This window comes from Lepisma saccharinum, chromosome 9, assembly GCF_977018435.1.
Source record: "Lepisma saccharinum chromosome 9, izLepSacc3.1, whole genome shotgun sequence".
Classification (NCBI taxonomy): domain Eukaryota; kingdom Metazoa; phylum Arthropoda; class Insecta; order Zygentoma; family Lepismatidae; genus Lepisma; species Lepisma saccharinum.
In genome coordinates, this window is record NC_139237.1 from 65,224,808 (window position 1) to 65,242,131 (window position 17,324).

The window sequence follows — 17,324 nt, forward strand, 5'->3', positions numbered from 1 at the left end:
GAGTTCATTAAGAAAAAAGGTTATTATAAGCTATACTGTAGATAAATTGTTTTCGTTTTGTCTACCAGTTTCACAAGGCTTCAATGAGTTCAATGCAAATTGTATGACATGACAATTTCACTCGTAAATTGAAGGATGACACGTTTTACTTTGTAACTCAAAAATTACCAAATTGTCACTTACTATGTTTTACACACTTCAATTAAAAGCAGCGAACGATCAATGGTTGACGAATTAATGATATCACTGTAGAGGTTCGTGGGGGGGGGGGGAACCTATAAGCTTAATTGTTTGGTAAATTGAATATTCACATTTGTTTTATATAATAGGGGAGAGCGGGGCAAGTTGATACAATTTTAGAGTTTGATTTTTTTATGTTGATAGCAATTAAATATAACATGTTACTACTCGATAGCGTAATTCTTTACCTTTATAAAAAGCACATACAAATTTCACAGATATAATTTGTAAGCTGACGAGAACCTAATTAGTAACGCAGGACGCAACGTCTCAACTTGCCCCGTCGTGGGGCAAGTTGATACTAATTTGAAGTAGGTTGATAACGATGTGACATAGTTTGATTAAATAAGACAAAATACAAGAAAGAAATTTTGAATCAAAGATTAACATTCAGGAAAAGCATACAAACATGAACAAAATATCGTATCATGATGGATAGCCACTATCACTTTCTGTTATGCACATAACTGATTTACAGTGAACACAGGTGTGCATAGAACTATCGCATCCGCATTTTAAGTGAGCCCATCTACTGCAGGAAATGCATTCTATCCATTTTTTACCAGGCTTAGAAGCTGAAAATTGTTCGAGTCACATTAGACACAAGCTGTCTTCATCTTCTGACTCTGACTCTGAATTATTTCTCTTCAAATATTTTCTGTTTGGTATTTTCTTATTTTGATCTTGAGTTTCTCTTTCGGTCGGTCCATTATTTATTTTCTTACTACTATATTTGCTGACTCCCTTTTTCCTTTTTTCAAAAAATGGCACAATCTTTTTTTTAACATTTTCTGATCTCAATAATTTATTGTTAACTCTTGTTCGAACTTCATTTTCTAATCTGTTCTTCACCGGTGTGTCTGTAAGAATTGACGATATCATTCGTTGTTTCCCTTTTCGATTTGCTTCTCGTTCTCCAGCCTTAGGGTAAGGACGTAACTCTTCTGGGCTTACTGACACACGATGCAATTCTTGATTGTCACTGCTGGTGGAAGAGGTGGTTTCTAATCCCAAGACGTTGGTTTCAAACCACAGTAGATCCTTGAACAGTGGACAATGTATTCCTTTAGTTGAAGTTCTAAATCTTCACTGATGACCTGACGATGTTTGAAGTAACCCATTCGTATTTTGGTATCCTCACTTTGGTTTACTTCTTTCTTTCTTTTTATACCTCATAAGAGTCATTTTGTCGATCCCATATGTCTTTGCGGCTTCTCTCAGTGACAAGGTACCATTCTTGACATCGGCGTAGGCTTTCTTAAATGTTTCAATTGGTACTTCTCCTCGACTGGTCTTTTTGACGTAATGCCGGACCATTTTCTGCAAACAAACAACAATAATTAGAAGCAGCTGGGGTAAGTTGATACACCGTATCAACCCGCCCCAATTCAGCTGTATCAACTTTCCCAAACCGGTGCCATTATGATTAACGAACTATTACGTACTACAGACAACAGAAAAACAAGCAACAATAACCGAGTTTTCTTACCTTTTAGTGGCACAACACACATCCACCAAGGCAAAATAATTCACAGTTCATGTAAGCCCACCAGGAGACTTCAAACAACATCCAAAAAAGTTACTTTACACCCTGAAAAATACACTTGGTCGGATAACTTCGCCCACAAAATTGTTCGTTAGCCATGCACACGCTCAGACAATAGGGACTGCTGAACGGCGTCTTCTGTTTAACGGACATTATCCAGCGCATGCGCGTTCCCTCGTAAATGGCAATGTATCAACTTGCCTCCGTCTCAACTTGCCCCGATCTACCCTAATATTAATATGCATTTCTATTTATGCACTCGTGTTCCAAGGTTTTGTGCACAATTGTCCCACAGCTTCAAGAATGATTTGTTCAAAACATCCGTTTGGCGGCGCTAGTAATAATATAGCTAACTTAAGTATTAGCATTTCAGACGGAAGTTACTTATCCGACTCAACGAGCAGTCACAGTGTCTAGTGTATGTTAATGAAACAATCCACAAACTCCATGCAGTGGCCCTGTGTGCAGAAGTCACATTCACATCTCTCAAGAAGAGAAGAAATCAATCGTCAAAAGTTGCGCTTCTGCCCAAAATTAACGTTTCATTCTCAAGCCAGTTCTTACATCATATTTCTCCTACCTGACATATACTGTAAGTAAACATTTCTCAAAGATGATCGGATCACACTCAAATATGCAGGATGACAGGTCTAATTGAGACATATCCTCATAATTTCACTCCATGAACGAAACTTAAAACGTTCCAATGCTCATTTTCCAATCTTTTGTTTCGACGAGGTCATCCTGGGACACAGACCTATGACTGATTCGTTCAAGATCCGATGATACGCTCAAAGTAGCGATTCTCTACGCTGCCGGGAATCGTGAACAAGACCCTCGACGTTTTTGAACGTAATAATAAGACACAATGCTGCATGCAGGAATACTATGGGAATAATTCCTGACTCACGGAGATCGAAATCTCCGGCTCGGCATTACGCGCAAAGGATCCTGGGAAGTAGAGATAAATGGAAGATTAAAGTCAGACGTCTTCGCCTGATGTAGATGTTCATTCTGAAAGGTCTCGATCGCCGTATGCAAAATATCGAAGGCTGCCCACCCTTTCGTGATTCGAAAGTGAAGATTTCACGACTTCTTTCTGTGGAATTTCGGCAGAAAGTCGTGTTGCCGTGCGGAGCCATTTTGAGAGGAATTCTTTGCTGTAATTGCATGGTTGCAGGGTAGCTAAATGCCAACAACCCCTTACGTTCTCGTGGGCCACTATACTTGCTGCGCCCTTGCACTGTTTGCTCAAATCGATGCCATTCCTACCTCCCGATATGGCTATCCAACTGAAATGTATAACTAGATAATGTGTTATTTTGTACTTAACGCCGGAATGGCCAATTGTTGGTACTAAAATAGTGCATCAAAGTGTGTTTTACTACGATCTGTTGCAAAATACTCCATTACCAGAAACTACATGAGGAAGAAAGAAAACATGTTCAACATAAGGATATAACAATTTCTAAGGAGAATGAAAAGTTATCACAATTACTACGCTATTGTCACCATACAGCAATCGACATCGCGCAGACTATAGTAGAAAATTGTATATGCGCGTAAATTGTTAAATATGATAAAATAACAAATATAACCTTGGCAGTTATCAACGATTAAAAAGAATACCTTAGATATTCAACAGAAGTATCACATATATGCACAATGTGCACTGTTCCCTATCATAAATCGATATTACACACATTATCACATCTAATGGTTTATAACTATGGAGAAGAGTTCATTAGTGTTCACAGATTTTGTCCACTTTTTAAGATCGATATATTTTGATACATTGAGAACAGTATGTTTATGGGTGCCACTTTCGTGGAACAATTACTTATTTAATTTCATTATACATGGTTTGGCGAGCCTGGGTTAGTAAACTTAGCGTTAACATTTCATTTTTTCGCGAAGGATTTTCTATTATAACAAAGGCTTGACATGCAGCACTGCTACGCTGTTCATTTACAGATTACAATAGTGTACATAATAATCACCAGAAAAATTGTCCATAATTATTCATTACATGTACGTATTTTAAGGAACAGAATTATACCTACATGGGATACACAAGTATTGATCGGCAAATTATCTTGACCATTTTCATTCATTTTTCTCTAGCATCCTAAGTATTTCGAAGGAATGGATTTTTACTTGTGTTGGGTCAGAGGTTGTCGGCAGCTTGTTTGTCATTTTGCTTAAATTCCTGAATCTCTCGTCGCGTAAAACAGAGAGAATGACATGATGATGGGCACATTTCTTGGTAATATTTCCTCATCGAACTCTGTCATTATTCAAGATCAATCTCTGAATCTATGGTTGGCCTCCGTAGCGCAGTAGTGAACGTAACTCGCTACGAAGCTAGAGGCCCCATGTTCTAGCCGCGAGTAAGGTATGGTGTATCGTTGTGGTCGTCTCATCATCTACGTATTCCTCAAATCGTCGCTATTAGCCACACTGGTAGAAAAGTGATGTAAAACACCAAAAAAGAAAGATGGAAGAAAGAAATCGATGATAATTTTAGCTGAAACAAAGAACTAACTGCAAAACCTGTTTTTGTTTCTAGGATCAAAATAGAACATCACACATGTTCACTTCTTGTACGACATGCAGCACCTTTAAAAAGGCAGTGACAAACTGACATCTTAATGTGCAGGAACAGAGCCTCAATACACATGACTAGATTCAAGCATGCTTGCGTTGAAATAGAAACCAAATATATGAGCAGACTTGAACCAGAGAGTGAGTAAAATTGTCTATCTGTTTTATATTGTTACCGAAACATTTAGTAGGGAAAAATGTAACTGACTATTTATAAGTTGGTATTTTTTTTCATTGTACAAGTTTTTCGGATTAAGTGGTAGAGCAGCCACAATCTGAACTTCGCCTATGAATAAAGAATATCTCATTCTAATAATTTCTTATTGATCTGAGTAAAGACGTCGGTGATATTCTGGCATAATAGTGTCGTTAACGAGAGAAATTGCTGTATAGTAGGATCAATAATTAATACGAAAGAAATCCATTTTGATTATAATCCAAGAAATTAGTTGGCTACTTCTACAGCAGCAGAAAAAAACACGTAGGATTAAGACACCATTGAATGAATATATTGATTAACAATTTTCCGGTAATATTTATGGTTCATACGGTATCTAATCCTATTGCAATTTACTGTGATTTCGTCACAGTTTAACCCAAGTCCAGTATTAAATTTGCATTTCACTCACCTTGCCGACAACTGCTGTAGTTTCATGACCAGTAACAGCAGATTTAATTACATCATTCATTTCCATAACGTTTTTCAGGTAATGCTGGAGATAACTCTAATAGTCGCCCTTGTTACAAGGAAAGGAATTTTATGGTCCTTACAAAACGCTTCATGTAACTCGATGCAGCAACATGAACATTTGTATTTAGCACAGAAACATTTTTTACGCACTATTAACCGTTCTGATTGCAAATGACAAATCGCTTGTTTCCTTTCTCTTTTCTGGCGATTCGGTTTTTATGTAAATAGCGGTAGTAGCAAAACTGAATTTCCAGTATTAAGTAAAAGCAGTGTTGCTAACCTCAGTGAACAGGTTTGTACGTGTAGGGGTTTTTTCCGTGACTGTTTTTTTTTTCAGGGGAGGAACATTATTCTTCTGAAAAATGCCAAACGTAGGGATTTCTCTAAATGCTGGGAAAATGATTACACCAGCGAAACTACTGTCGTTCATTTAACAAAAATAGTATTGAAAGAAAGATATTTTGCTATGATTTATAGTTGTTACACACGTTCTACTTTTGTTTTGACATTTTCAAACTTCAACCGTTTATTTTAAAGCTTCATTGTTTTTTTGTTTCTTTGTTTTCTGAAAAGTTGATTATTTTTATTCATTGGCGATATAATAGCTTTCAAATGATACTCAACTTCTATGCTATTCTTTTATTTTTCTCTTTCCAGCGATGAACAACTGTTGACCAGAATGAAGGAGATCACATTCATTAGTTCCACAACCCTCTTCAACTCTACAGTACCGCCGTTCGCTCTCCGCTTCACAAATACGGTTGGTTGACCAATGATATTGTACCTGGAATATATGCTGTTCATGTGATAGGTAAGTGCACGCAGTACTCTTCACTTTTGTATCCTAAACGAAGGATTATTAGCTGATTTGTTTAATCCATTTTGGTTAACTCTTATCCTTGGGTTCGAAGCATATTATCAACATTATAACCACGATACCTGCAGCCAATTTGCAAGTTTAGTAGATATGTCGCACACCTGAAACGAAATTACATTGAAACGAAATCGGTCAAACTGTATCAATATGGCGGACTTAAAATATATTTTCAAATCTATGACTTGACCAGATTTTCGGAAGTAAGGAAACGAAATCACGGCTTTAAGTTATCACTTTATCTGTAAGGTTTTTTCTATGAAAACTCTGCATTGTAGTGAGTAATTTAGGATAGACGTATATTCGAAACAGGTCAAATTACTAATAATGTGACCATGAAAACTGATGTAAATTTAGAACTTTTAAGCTAGAATTCATGCAGCAACTAAATGCTTCCAATGGCTGATTTCGTATTGCATTTCAGTGAAATCTATCACTTGAAAGATATACTTGGTATAGTTCATGTACAGTGGGATGTATAAGTATTGCCAAGCAAATTGTTCATCACCATGTTTACGAACTTTTTCTTTTACTCATTGAGAGCTTCAAGAGTTGAAACAAAATGCCAGACAAGTTACTAACAATCTCTGAAGTAGCATACATAAAAATATACTAATAAAAGCACGCAGGATGCAACAGAAAAATTAATGAAAATAGCCATGGCCAATTTGCCGATCAATACTTGTGCATCCAACTGTACAGGAGAGATAATTTCGTTGATTTTTTGTATCATTTCTGGTTAACATTTACCTTGATATCAAGTCTATACGGTACGTTTGGAACGTGGTACCTAATCATTTCGTAATTGCTTGAAGCATTTGCTAATTTACCTTCCTTTGACGGAGGATTAGCTGGTTAGAGATAAAAGTGGAAACCGCTATTTTGCTGCTAAGTACGCTCTGGAAGAATGGGGCTTCTTTAGCAGCTAAAAGCGGGAAGGTTGCAGCGGCCTTAAAATCTCTGTGAATGAGATCACCTGGCCTTGAGGATGAGTTTCAGATCCTTTCACTGAAGAAGCGCAACAGGATCCCCGCCCGAAGAGGACGCTGAAGAAAAAAAAAGTGAGCATCGCTTCCATGCTAACTCGATAAAGACGCCCCCTGCATTGCAACTTGGCGTGGGCGACCTTCAGACGTTTTACGTGTTGCAGCGAAACGGTTTCTCTCTTAACGTTTTCGACTTGTGAATGCGAGGCGTGTCAAAAGAGGAATTAGCAGTCTTTCGGTTTCTAAGCATGCACAATCGAAATTTGATTATAATAGAATGAATTTATCTGCATTATTCTTAAATGTTGATGTCGGAAACACACCCACAAAGATATTAATTCAATTTGACAATGTTGAACAATACAATGTTACTTTGAATTGTTCAGAATTTACTTGAAAAATAAAGATAATTAAAGTGACATGTTTATCCTCCATAGGAAAGACAGTAATATACGATTAACCAACTTGGAGGTTATCTAGTAAAGTATCTAAACTTAACGGAAATAAAATTTTCTTGATTAGTTTTTTGTAAAGTGGTGAATACTTAGAACACACAAAGAATATATAATTCTTAAGCTTTCCACGTAACATAAAGTTGAATTTTTATTTTCAAGCGTTTGTAACATGAGAAGGTATCATTCGTTGTTTCATTGTCTGTTAGTTTATGCCGCTTTGTAGAGGACGAATGATGAAGTGAAGCAATGGACGAGGGATAAACACAATGATAATACACCCATGCCTTACCCAGGATTCGAACCTTGAACCTCTGTCTTTGTAGCGCGTTACGCTGACCAATCCACCATGGTGAGCACGACACTAAATCAGGAGCGTATATTCCAGACTACCTATGCTATCTCTGAAGCCCAGAAACTAAAGGGAAAAAATATTAGAAAATGTGCATAAGATTATTCATTTCAATGAGGTGAACCACAGTTCATACTGGGTGAATCTGTTAAAAGAGGCCCCGTGCAAAATGTTCTCCTTGCATGGAGGCAACCCTGGTACATCGAAGAGAAGAGCGGGGTAGAGAACATTCCAGGATATCGGTGCCAAGCAGTTTAGACAACTTGACATAAACGTAAATGAATGGAACATCTCTTCTGTAAATACAGTACAGTGTGACAACAACCTACCTAAAGGAGGTGCTGGAAATGTCCTCCGTTGACCTCGAGGCACGTGTGCAGACGATACAACATGTTCTGAAAAGCACGGGCGAGGAAATCCTGCGGGATATTCTGGATAGCAGTGATAATGTTGTTCTGGAGTTGTTCGAGTGTGTGAGGGTTGTTGCTATACACCTGCCACTTTAGAGCTCCCCACAAGGAGACATCACAGGGTGATAAATCTGGAGAACGAGGTGGCCAAGGTTGGTTCGTGCCACGGCTGATGACGCGATCAGGCGGGAACACTGACTTAATGCGCGTGATCGTTGCACGCTGTATGCGCCGTGGCTCCATCCTGCTGAAAGTAAGCGTTCCTTCGCTCATCCTCAGTCAGTTGTTCAACAAACACGTTGAATATGTTACTGATGTAACGATCCGAGTGCACAGTCTCATGGAAGAAAAAAGGGATGATGCAGCGTGACGACACGGCACACCAGACACCGAATTTCTGGGCGTGCACCTGACCAGTATCGCGTGTTCTGGGAGTTTATGTAGCCTGACAGATGGAACCATGCTTCATCGGATATGAACAAGTAACCATCCTGCAGCACTTCAGGAGCAATATTGGACAGAAACCACTCACAAAACTGTACGCGAGCTGCCTTGTCCACATCCCGCACGATGCAACACGGTAAATTTGAATGCGTGCAAGTTCAGCACGGCCTATTCAGCACGGATCCGGTTTCCCGCCATTTTGCAATCAGTTTTTGCATTACTGATTTGGTTGGGGCCTTTGCTGGAACTCCATTCACCGCGAACTTCGTCGTAAACAATTCTGCACACTGTTTCCAAGAACCGACGCGTGCAAACGTCTCGACAACAAAGATACGCTGCTGCACCGTTAACACAAAACCACAATCACAATTTTCCTCGCCGCTCAACTGACCTGCACGCTGCCTGCCTCAGGATCACTACTGGACACTTTCTTTTCAATCCCTCTCTATGTCATGTTCTCGAAACTGCTTGGAACCGATATCTTGGACTGTTCTCTACCCCGCTCTTTTCTTCGGTGTACCAGGGTTGCCTACATGCAAGGAGCACATTTTCCACGGGCATCTTTTAACAGACTCGCCCAGTATATGAAGGCCTTAGCTCTACCGCATGCAATCTTAGCGTCCTTCAACACCTACTGAGATAAAGCGGGAACGTCTCGTTGCTACAACAGTGAGAGAGTCTGCGAAGATGTAAACACATTTTATGCACGTATCTGTTCTCAGTTCGAAAGCGAATGGTATTATTATTATGTAACCATTGATTTGAATTTTTAATATGAAGAGGAAAGTTGGACAGAAGGCTTTGGAAATCCCTGTACAATGAAAAAAAAACCGCTCCCTCCCGACCAATGCTATTTTTTTTTTCAATACCAACACTACAGTGTTGTGAGATAGCTCAGGCCTTGAAGTCACCATACGCCACTGTAATAACTTTTTCACATTCTTTGTACCGCACAAATGAAGGACTTTTTAATGATTGTAATTACCAAAATTTACAATACTTTTTGCCGGCTTTTTGTTGTAATTCTAATTTTTGCCAAACGATATCACTACCGTACGCAGGAGTGGAGATGATGGGCCACAGCACCTCCCGAAATTTTGAGAAAAGCAAAAGTTTTCAAACGAAAGTAGTAAGGAACTCTGGTAAAACCAAAGTCGTAAATGCTAACTCGCCTAAAAATGACCTCCGATTACCATGTATGTCTTGGAACAGTTTTTAAAACTAAGGTTAAATATAGTATTTACGAAATGTTTTATAGTGTATCCCCCTCCCCATAACGCAGTTATGTAATATCCAGGTCTACTATTCCTTCCGAAAAAAATCCTCCGTACGCCAGTGAACTGCATGGTGCGTGTGTTTCAACGGTGATAGAGAGCTACAGGCCCGGTCTATTCGCTGCACTTGTTGACACCAGATGTAGTGCAGGCGTACCCCGGTGTTAGGTTGGAGCAAAGAAATTGTTCAATGAAATAGACGCTTAGCGGGGTTCAAGTTCAGAAGATTCAATAAATGCCCGTCTGCTGTTTTCAACGTCCATTTGTTTCTTAGCACGCAACACGTAACCATACACCTCTCCAGAAAGTAGTGCAAACTACTTGGTCGTAGGCAGGAAAATATTTCGGGAGTGGGGGTCCATTCATAGCCTAATTGTTCCCATGGGCGTCTCCAGAAATTTGAATAATAGTAATAATAACAATAATTATACAATAATTAAAAATTCATAATAAAACAATTTATTTCATAATAATAATAATAATTATTATTATTATTATTATTATTGTTATATCCTTGAGGGGGCTTACTCAATCGAGCAGATGAGTGAATATCCAGCACAAGGTTTTTTTAAAGTTTTTTTTTTACGTTTTTTACGTAGTGAAATGCACAATTATTATACTTTGTTATTAAATTTTAGATACCTTCAAGAAAAAGCTTTAAAAGTTAGATGGAAATTTTAACGATTTTGTTGTTTGACCTTAAAACTTATTTTTTGGAATTTTTGAAAAGTGTGGAACCAGTTAATCTTTTTAAAAACAGCCTGGTGCATGGATTGTAACCGCAATCACGAACGTAATGCGCTATGAAACTGGAGATCCTAGGTTTGAACCCCTATCAAGGGGGATTTTCGACTTTATCGGACAGGGAATTTAAATGTTGAAAAGGGAATTTTGGGACAAACGTAAGGGAATTTTCAGTCTATATTCCTTGTGACGCAGGAACAACACTGGAGAGACGACAGCAGAAGTGTAAATGGAAGGATCGTGGGTGGGATGCGATTCACTCAAGTTTCAGAATTCCAAATGTATGTAAATTCTAGCTTGATCATTTCAACATTGTCTCCTTGTATTTTGTGATGCTTCAAAAAAAAAATGAGTTACAGATTTCGGTTTCTGAACTTTCATTAATCCAAACAAACATGTCAGAAGTTTCTGGGAGGGGATTGAACCCTCGAAACCCCCCCCCCCTCTAAATACGGCCATGGCAAACGGTGCAGACACCCAATACATAACGTGACACCAAATCAACGATTTAACGACTCGGTGTTGCACTTTGTAACCAACTAGACGCGTGGGTACAAAGAGAATCAAGTGCAGTGAACTAGATGAGGCTACAACGCTACTTACTGTAATGACTGTTGTCAACAATGGCAAAAGTTACTTTCGACTCGTTGAACCGTTGCCGAGCTACAGAAAACTTTCAAAATGGCTTCTGGTGACCTGGCAAGGGCTTCCATGCCCAGGGAATCGACCCCGAGAATTTCCACGACCAGAGGAAGCGTAGGATCGGCCTCGACACCAGATCTCCAACAGCCGTTGGACGACGAGGCGGAAGTCTTCGGCAAACTCACCGAGACCCAGGTCGCAGACTTCAGAGCAGCCTTCGCTCTGTTCGATCACCAAGGCACCAAGACGATGCCGGCAGCCGAGCTCGGCAACTGCATGAAGGCCTGTTGCCACGACCCCTCCGACGAGGAGGTGGAGATCTTGATCCGACAGCTGGACCCAAAGGGCACCGGGTTCATATCCAGGAAGACGTTCATCGGCTTCATGGCCAAGAGGATGGAGTACGTCGACGAAGCCGAGGAGGTGAGAATGGCCTTCAGGGTGTGGGACATCGAAGGCATGGGCTTCATCAGCGCCTACGACCTGAAGAAGTACCTCATCAGTTTGGGCGAAAAGCTCACCGACGAAGAGGCAGATCAGTTCATCAAGGAGGCCGACATTCACGAGAACGGCCAGATCGGATACGAGGATTATGTCACCACGATGGAACTCTCGCTGAAGAAGTAGACTGTTCCAAATCATCAGCGAGCATAAGAAAATACTCCTAGGTCTTGATCATCTAGATCAAATTACATTGGAAACGGTAGATAATTTTTAAAAACTGAGCTTGAGAAGTTATTTGTATCCAATTTAAATTATATCATGTCAAACTTACTCATGTACCTAACTCGTTTTGGGTTACCTACTCCATAATTAAATGTTATGCCACGTTTGAAGCCATTAGGATTTGAAATACAACTAATCCTTTACCCTTGCTCAAGAACTCTGTACGGAAAATGGTATCTTGTTTGTTGGAGACATATTATCACGATTTTCAGAATCTAGAAAAATCATTACGTTCATGGCTGCACATCTTTGTTTACAAGGCCTGCCTGTAATAATAAATAGTCCATCTCAAATTAACCAGTTAGATTAGAACGAACAGAATGGCATTATTCATTGCATAAGAGAACTATTCTACAATTTTTAACATTGTAAGTTCTGTTGCGTGAATTGCCTTTCAACCAAAGGTCTTTTGTATATCAACATTTTATGTGTGTGACTCTTAAATTACATAAACTCAATTTTCATGACTAAGCTAATGCGTTCTTATAATGTGCCAGCAAAGTTCTAAAATAGGGATCTAATCTTTTGCTCTTGATCAAGTAAAGATCTCTGTACGTAAAATGGTAACATTACCACGCATTTCAGAATCTAGAAAAATCATTACGTTCATGGCTGTTTTTCTTTGTTTACAAGACCGTTCTTTAATCATAAATAAATACTCAGAAACAGCTCCATCCATAAACATTGCCAGGAGAAAAGTTTGAAGTGCATAAACACAAAGTTTTTGTCTACAAAGTGTTAGTAAATAAGAGACTCCACACCATTTATTACTTATGAAGGTAACTGTAAGTTAGTGTATTTTTCTTATATGTAATGTAGATCACAGAGTTCATCTTTTACATTCTTAATAGACAAAAAGTTGGACAAATGCTCTTTCATCTTTTTTGAAGCCCTTGGACCTGTGTTCGAGTTTTAAAAAATGTAGAGGATAGAAAAGCCCAGAATTTTCATACTTCAACTGTTTTAGTATTTCATATCACAATACAAATTGTTGTATTGTAATAACAATGGCAAGACAAGCGTAATGTTTTAGGATTTCTTATAAAAAACAGTAGCCCATTTGAAAAAATAAATTAATTGCAGTAACAGCTCTAGGGTTGCCATGTTATTTTGACAGACATTTTATATTCCAACCAAAAATACAATTATCATTTCCCAAAAATGCACTCTAAATCAGCATATTCTTGAATAATATTAACAATAACTATCACAGAAAATTTATTGTCAAAGGAGAAGGCTTTATCGTCTCGATCAGGACAGAATTTCGGAACGTGGATTTTGGAAAGGAAAATTGGTTGATTGTTTTTTTTTTTATTTCACATCGCTTTTCTTCTACTTTTGACTAATCGCAAAGTTGGAAATGAAAAGTGATAATATGAAATTGATTAACGGACAATCACAAACACACATGGACAAAACACGTCCACTATGTGAGTGCAGACCCCAGAGCCTCGTTAGTCTGCAAGAATGCAGCCCAAAGTGTACTACGTGGAAGAGAGATTGACATTTGGGTTCCTTCAGAAAGTGTCACGCCTTGCAGTTGTCTTTTAAAGATCTTTACGGAAGAGATTTTATATGCTATCATCATCTCATATGACGCAGTTCCATGTACTCTATAAAGCAGAGAGGTGGAGGGAAGATGCTATTTCGTGCATTTAGAGCACGCCACGTAACAAAGTTGGCAAACGAACCCACACGTAATGAGTTCTTAATTGAGGACCACAACACACATGCAAATGGTCGTCTGCACATCTGGCTTTTCTATAGAATCAAGTCTGAGGACTACTTGTGGTGATCAAACTGAGGATGGATGTTGTGGGAAGGCATTAGAGAGGCCGAGGAATGGAACCTACGCCTAGAAGAATAATGAGATTCCGAGTAGCCTATGGTTGGACATCCACCTGTGAGCATTTTGCTTGAATGCTCGACCACGCATTTTACGATATGTGCGGGAAAATGATGACACTGACGCACACGTATCCATTATTTTGGAAGTCTATGATCCTGAATCAGACGATCCATGTCTCTCGTCATTGAAATCCATGCCTGCCAACGACGTATATACACCCCCTCCGAAAACGTTGCCAGTGCTAAAATTAAATAAGCAAAATACGAGACATATATACTTGTTTACTTTTTGTTGTATAATATGAAGCTTAATTACTTATTTCAGTCAAACTTACATCAAGGTAAGAATCTGATTAGGAGAAAGTAGTTTTGAATTGACTGTGCCTTCGAAAATTAATGCATAATTGTACTCTATATTGGTAACGTCGTCGCCTTGAAAACAAGGAGTCTTGGGTTCGATACCCTGTGGAGGGACATGGTTTTTCGAATCAGACTTTAAACTGTAGGTCCCGTCCCGGTTATCCTATCTGTGTATAAAGTGGACTCAAACTTACATATAAAATATGCACATATAAATAATAATCGGGGACTTCAGTATTCATCAGCTGAAACTAACAATAGTTTTTTTTTTATTTCCTAAATATGCCATTGTTTATTTATTATGACATTAATTTCCTTGTAGGATAGATGTTTGTATATAATTTTTAACAATCTTCACTAGAGACAAACTTCACATAATGAGACCGTTTTGTTAATTTTCTTTTTTCAACATCTTTGAAGCTATCCACGTAATAATAAGGCTTTTTCTTATTAATTGAATTTATTTGTAGTAATAATACACCCAATTTGTTACTGTTATTATTATGATTATTGTTTTATTACATGTGAAACGTTTGTTTAACATGCGAGGACTTTCCTTATATGTATTTCTACGTATATACATCCTCGATGCCATTCTTAATTTTTTTGCTCATTTTTCAAGACAAAACTCTTATTGAAAATACGTATGGAATACGAAAAAGACAATACAACGTCTGAGGCAGAACACTATATTTTCAAAGCCGTTCAATGAGTATGGAAAGCCATATTTAAAACAAGAAAGCCTCTATAGAACAGTTTTTTTTATGCAACTTCGTGAGGTGGTGAGCTAAGATTGAGTGATGAAGTGTACAGAAAGGAATAACAATGCTAAGACATAAAAAGTCGTACGGACTTTATAATTGTTATGTATCTATGGAGACTCCAAAGGTCTTCGAACGCGTTTTATATTTCTGATAACCCTTTTTGAGTCCAAAAATCAAAATTCCATAAAATGGAAGGAGATGAAGAGATACAGGAGGAAGTGCAAGAAGTAGAGGAGGATAAGGAAGAGAAAAGAGTTGAGGAAGAGAAGAGCACTACTGAGGAAGTAGAAGGTAAAGATGTGGAACAAGAAGCAGTTGAGAAAGATGAAGAAAAGGATACAGAGGAAGACAAGAAAGCAGAAGAGGAAGTGAAAGTTGAGGAAAAGAAAGAAGAAGAAGAAGTGAAAGCTGATGAAAAGAAAGAAGATGAAGCGAAAGGTAAAGAGGAGGAGAAGAAGATCGACTTGACACCGGAACAGAATACAGCCTGTTGCAAAGCCTTCGGGATGTTCGACTACAGAGGGGACAACAAGATCGCAGTAGCTGATCTCAATCTCGCCCTGAGGTTCGCCGGTTTGAACCCCACCAACGACGAGATCGTAGAGTTCTACAAGTTGGCCGACAAGGAGAAGACCGGCAGGATGAATCTGATCCAGTTCCAGGTCATAGCCGAGCTGAAGTTCAAGGAGGAAATGACCGAGGAGCACATCATCCAGGCGTTCAAGGTTCTCGATGAAGAGGGTGAAGGCACAGTGACGACGGACACCGTGAAGGACGTTCTGACCAATTGGGGCGAGCCCTTGTCGGAGAAGGAGGTGACTCTTCTGCTGAACACGGCGGATCGAGGCAAAACTGGGCAGTTCAGGTACGAGGACTTTGTTCTCAAGATGGAAGGCAAGGACAAGCCCAAGGAGGAGAAGAAGGGGAAGAAGAAGGGAAAGAAGAAGAAGAAGTAGCTGCAAAGTGTCCAGAAGATCGAATGATGTGGTCCCAAATAGTTACCCAGGTCTTTATTAGAAGAGACATGGCAGAAACATCTTCTGGAGGTTTCACTAAACTTTCATCTAGCTCTGTGAACAGAAACATTGTTACTGGTTTCAGTAGCTATTTCTGCAGGCCCGTTAGATCCCAATCCACAAGAGGTGACATCTGGTTCGGATTTTTGTTTACAGAGCTAGGGTTGCTCAACATCCCCTTCCGTCACTTCTGTAACAATTATTTCCGTATTAATTGTGCGAATAATCTTCTAAATTGTATTTGTATAGAAAATTTTGTGTTTTACTCCAAAGCTCATCAATTCATTCAACCAAATAACATACTAGTATTGATTTTTTTAAAAAAGCTTGTACTTCACATATGTTGCACTCAAAGCACCACGCTCCTGCCTCCAGATATCCCATGCGGAGTAACAGTGTTCTTTTGTTAGTAATTACCCTGGGATTTAATTGGGAAAAGAAAACACAACGGAAATTAGTCTTCCAAAGTTTCACTTTATAAACCACAAATTTATTTCGTTTCACTATCAATGTTGCAAAATACGTTAATTTCCATAACAATTTTTACAGATAGATACATTATCAAACATTATATGACCGGGAGGAAAGGCAATACTGGGCAAATTATTCATCACCAAATTCATTCACATTTATTCAATGTGAGTTTTAAAAAAGGAAAGAAAATTGTTACCAATGTAGAAGACACCTATGCAACATCAGTTCAATTCGTTCCCCTGTGCTAGAGAATAGGACCACCAGGGATAAAAGTTCCCGACAATTATAATACAAAGACATCTCTTCTGGGCAAATTGTAAAGAAGTGATGTAAAATTTCTGTGGGTTTCGTTCCTTAGATTCAGACAGATGCTTGAAATTGAAAGAAACTGAATAATAAACTGAAGTAACTCTCTATCACCAACACACACATATTGTAAATATTAGTAGTAGTCTAGGCAAACTAAAGTAATTTTGCCTCAAACATGGGCAAAATTGCTTCAGAAGCTTTTTAAACAATTTCTAGCTCAGAAATCACTGCTGAATGACATATTCAAAATCAGACAAAATCGGACAACGGGAAAACCCACGAAAACGGATTTTAAAATGGCAGACTATTGTGAATTTCCTAATATTTTATGTTTATTTGTGAATAATTTTTATTATTTTGTGTATTATTACTTTTAATTTGTTTCTTGTTGTGTCAAATTATGCCCTTCCACCTAATGGCTGACCGTTTAAATATGGCTAACCAAACGAGCATCGAACCCTCACCCTTTAGAAAGAGTAAGTTCCACTGCGATTGATTAACTGTTAAGTTGCTGAAAAATCAATAGCATGCACACTCAACTCAGCTTGCATTCTTGAGACATACGTAT

The 17,324-nt window shown here is 38.6% G+C and overlaps 1 protein-coding gene and 1 pseudogene across 1 annotated transcript; both read left to right on the forward strand.

The window, feature by feature from the left end:
- The first annotated feature begins 11,324 nt into the window (after positions 1-11,324).
- LOC145992696 (calmodulin pseudogene) lies at positions 11,325-12,141 on the forward strand (annotated as a pseudogene).
- Positions 12,142-15,082: 2,941 nt separating this feature from the next.
- On the forward strand, positions 15,083-16,263 carry LOC145992697 (uncharacterized). Its single transcript, XM_083129079.1, has one exon. It carries the CDS (start codon positions 15,146-15,148, stop codon positions 15,911-15,913), a length of 768 nt encoding a protein of 255 aa, XP_082985205.1. The 5' UTR covers positions 15,083-15,145; the 3' UTR covers positions 15,914-16,263.
- Positions 16,264-17,324: the final 1,061 nt, after the last annotated feature.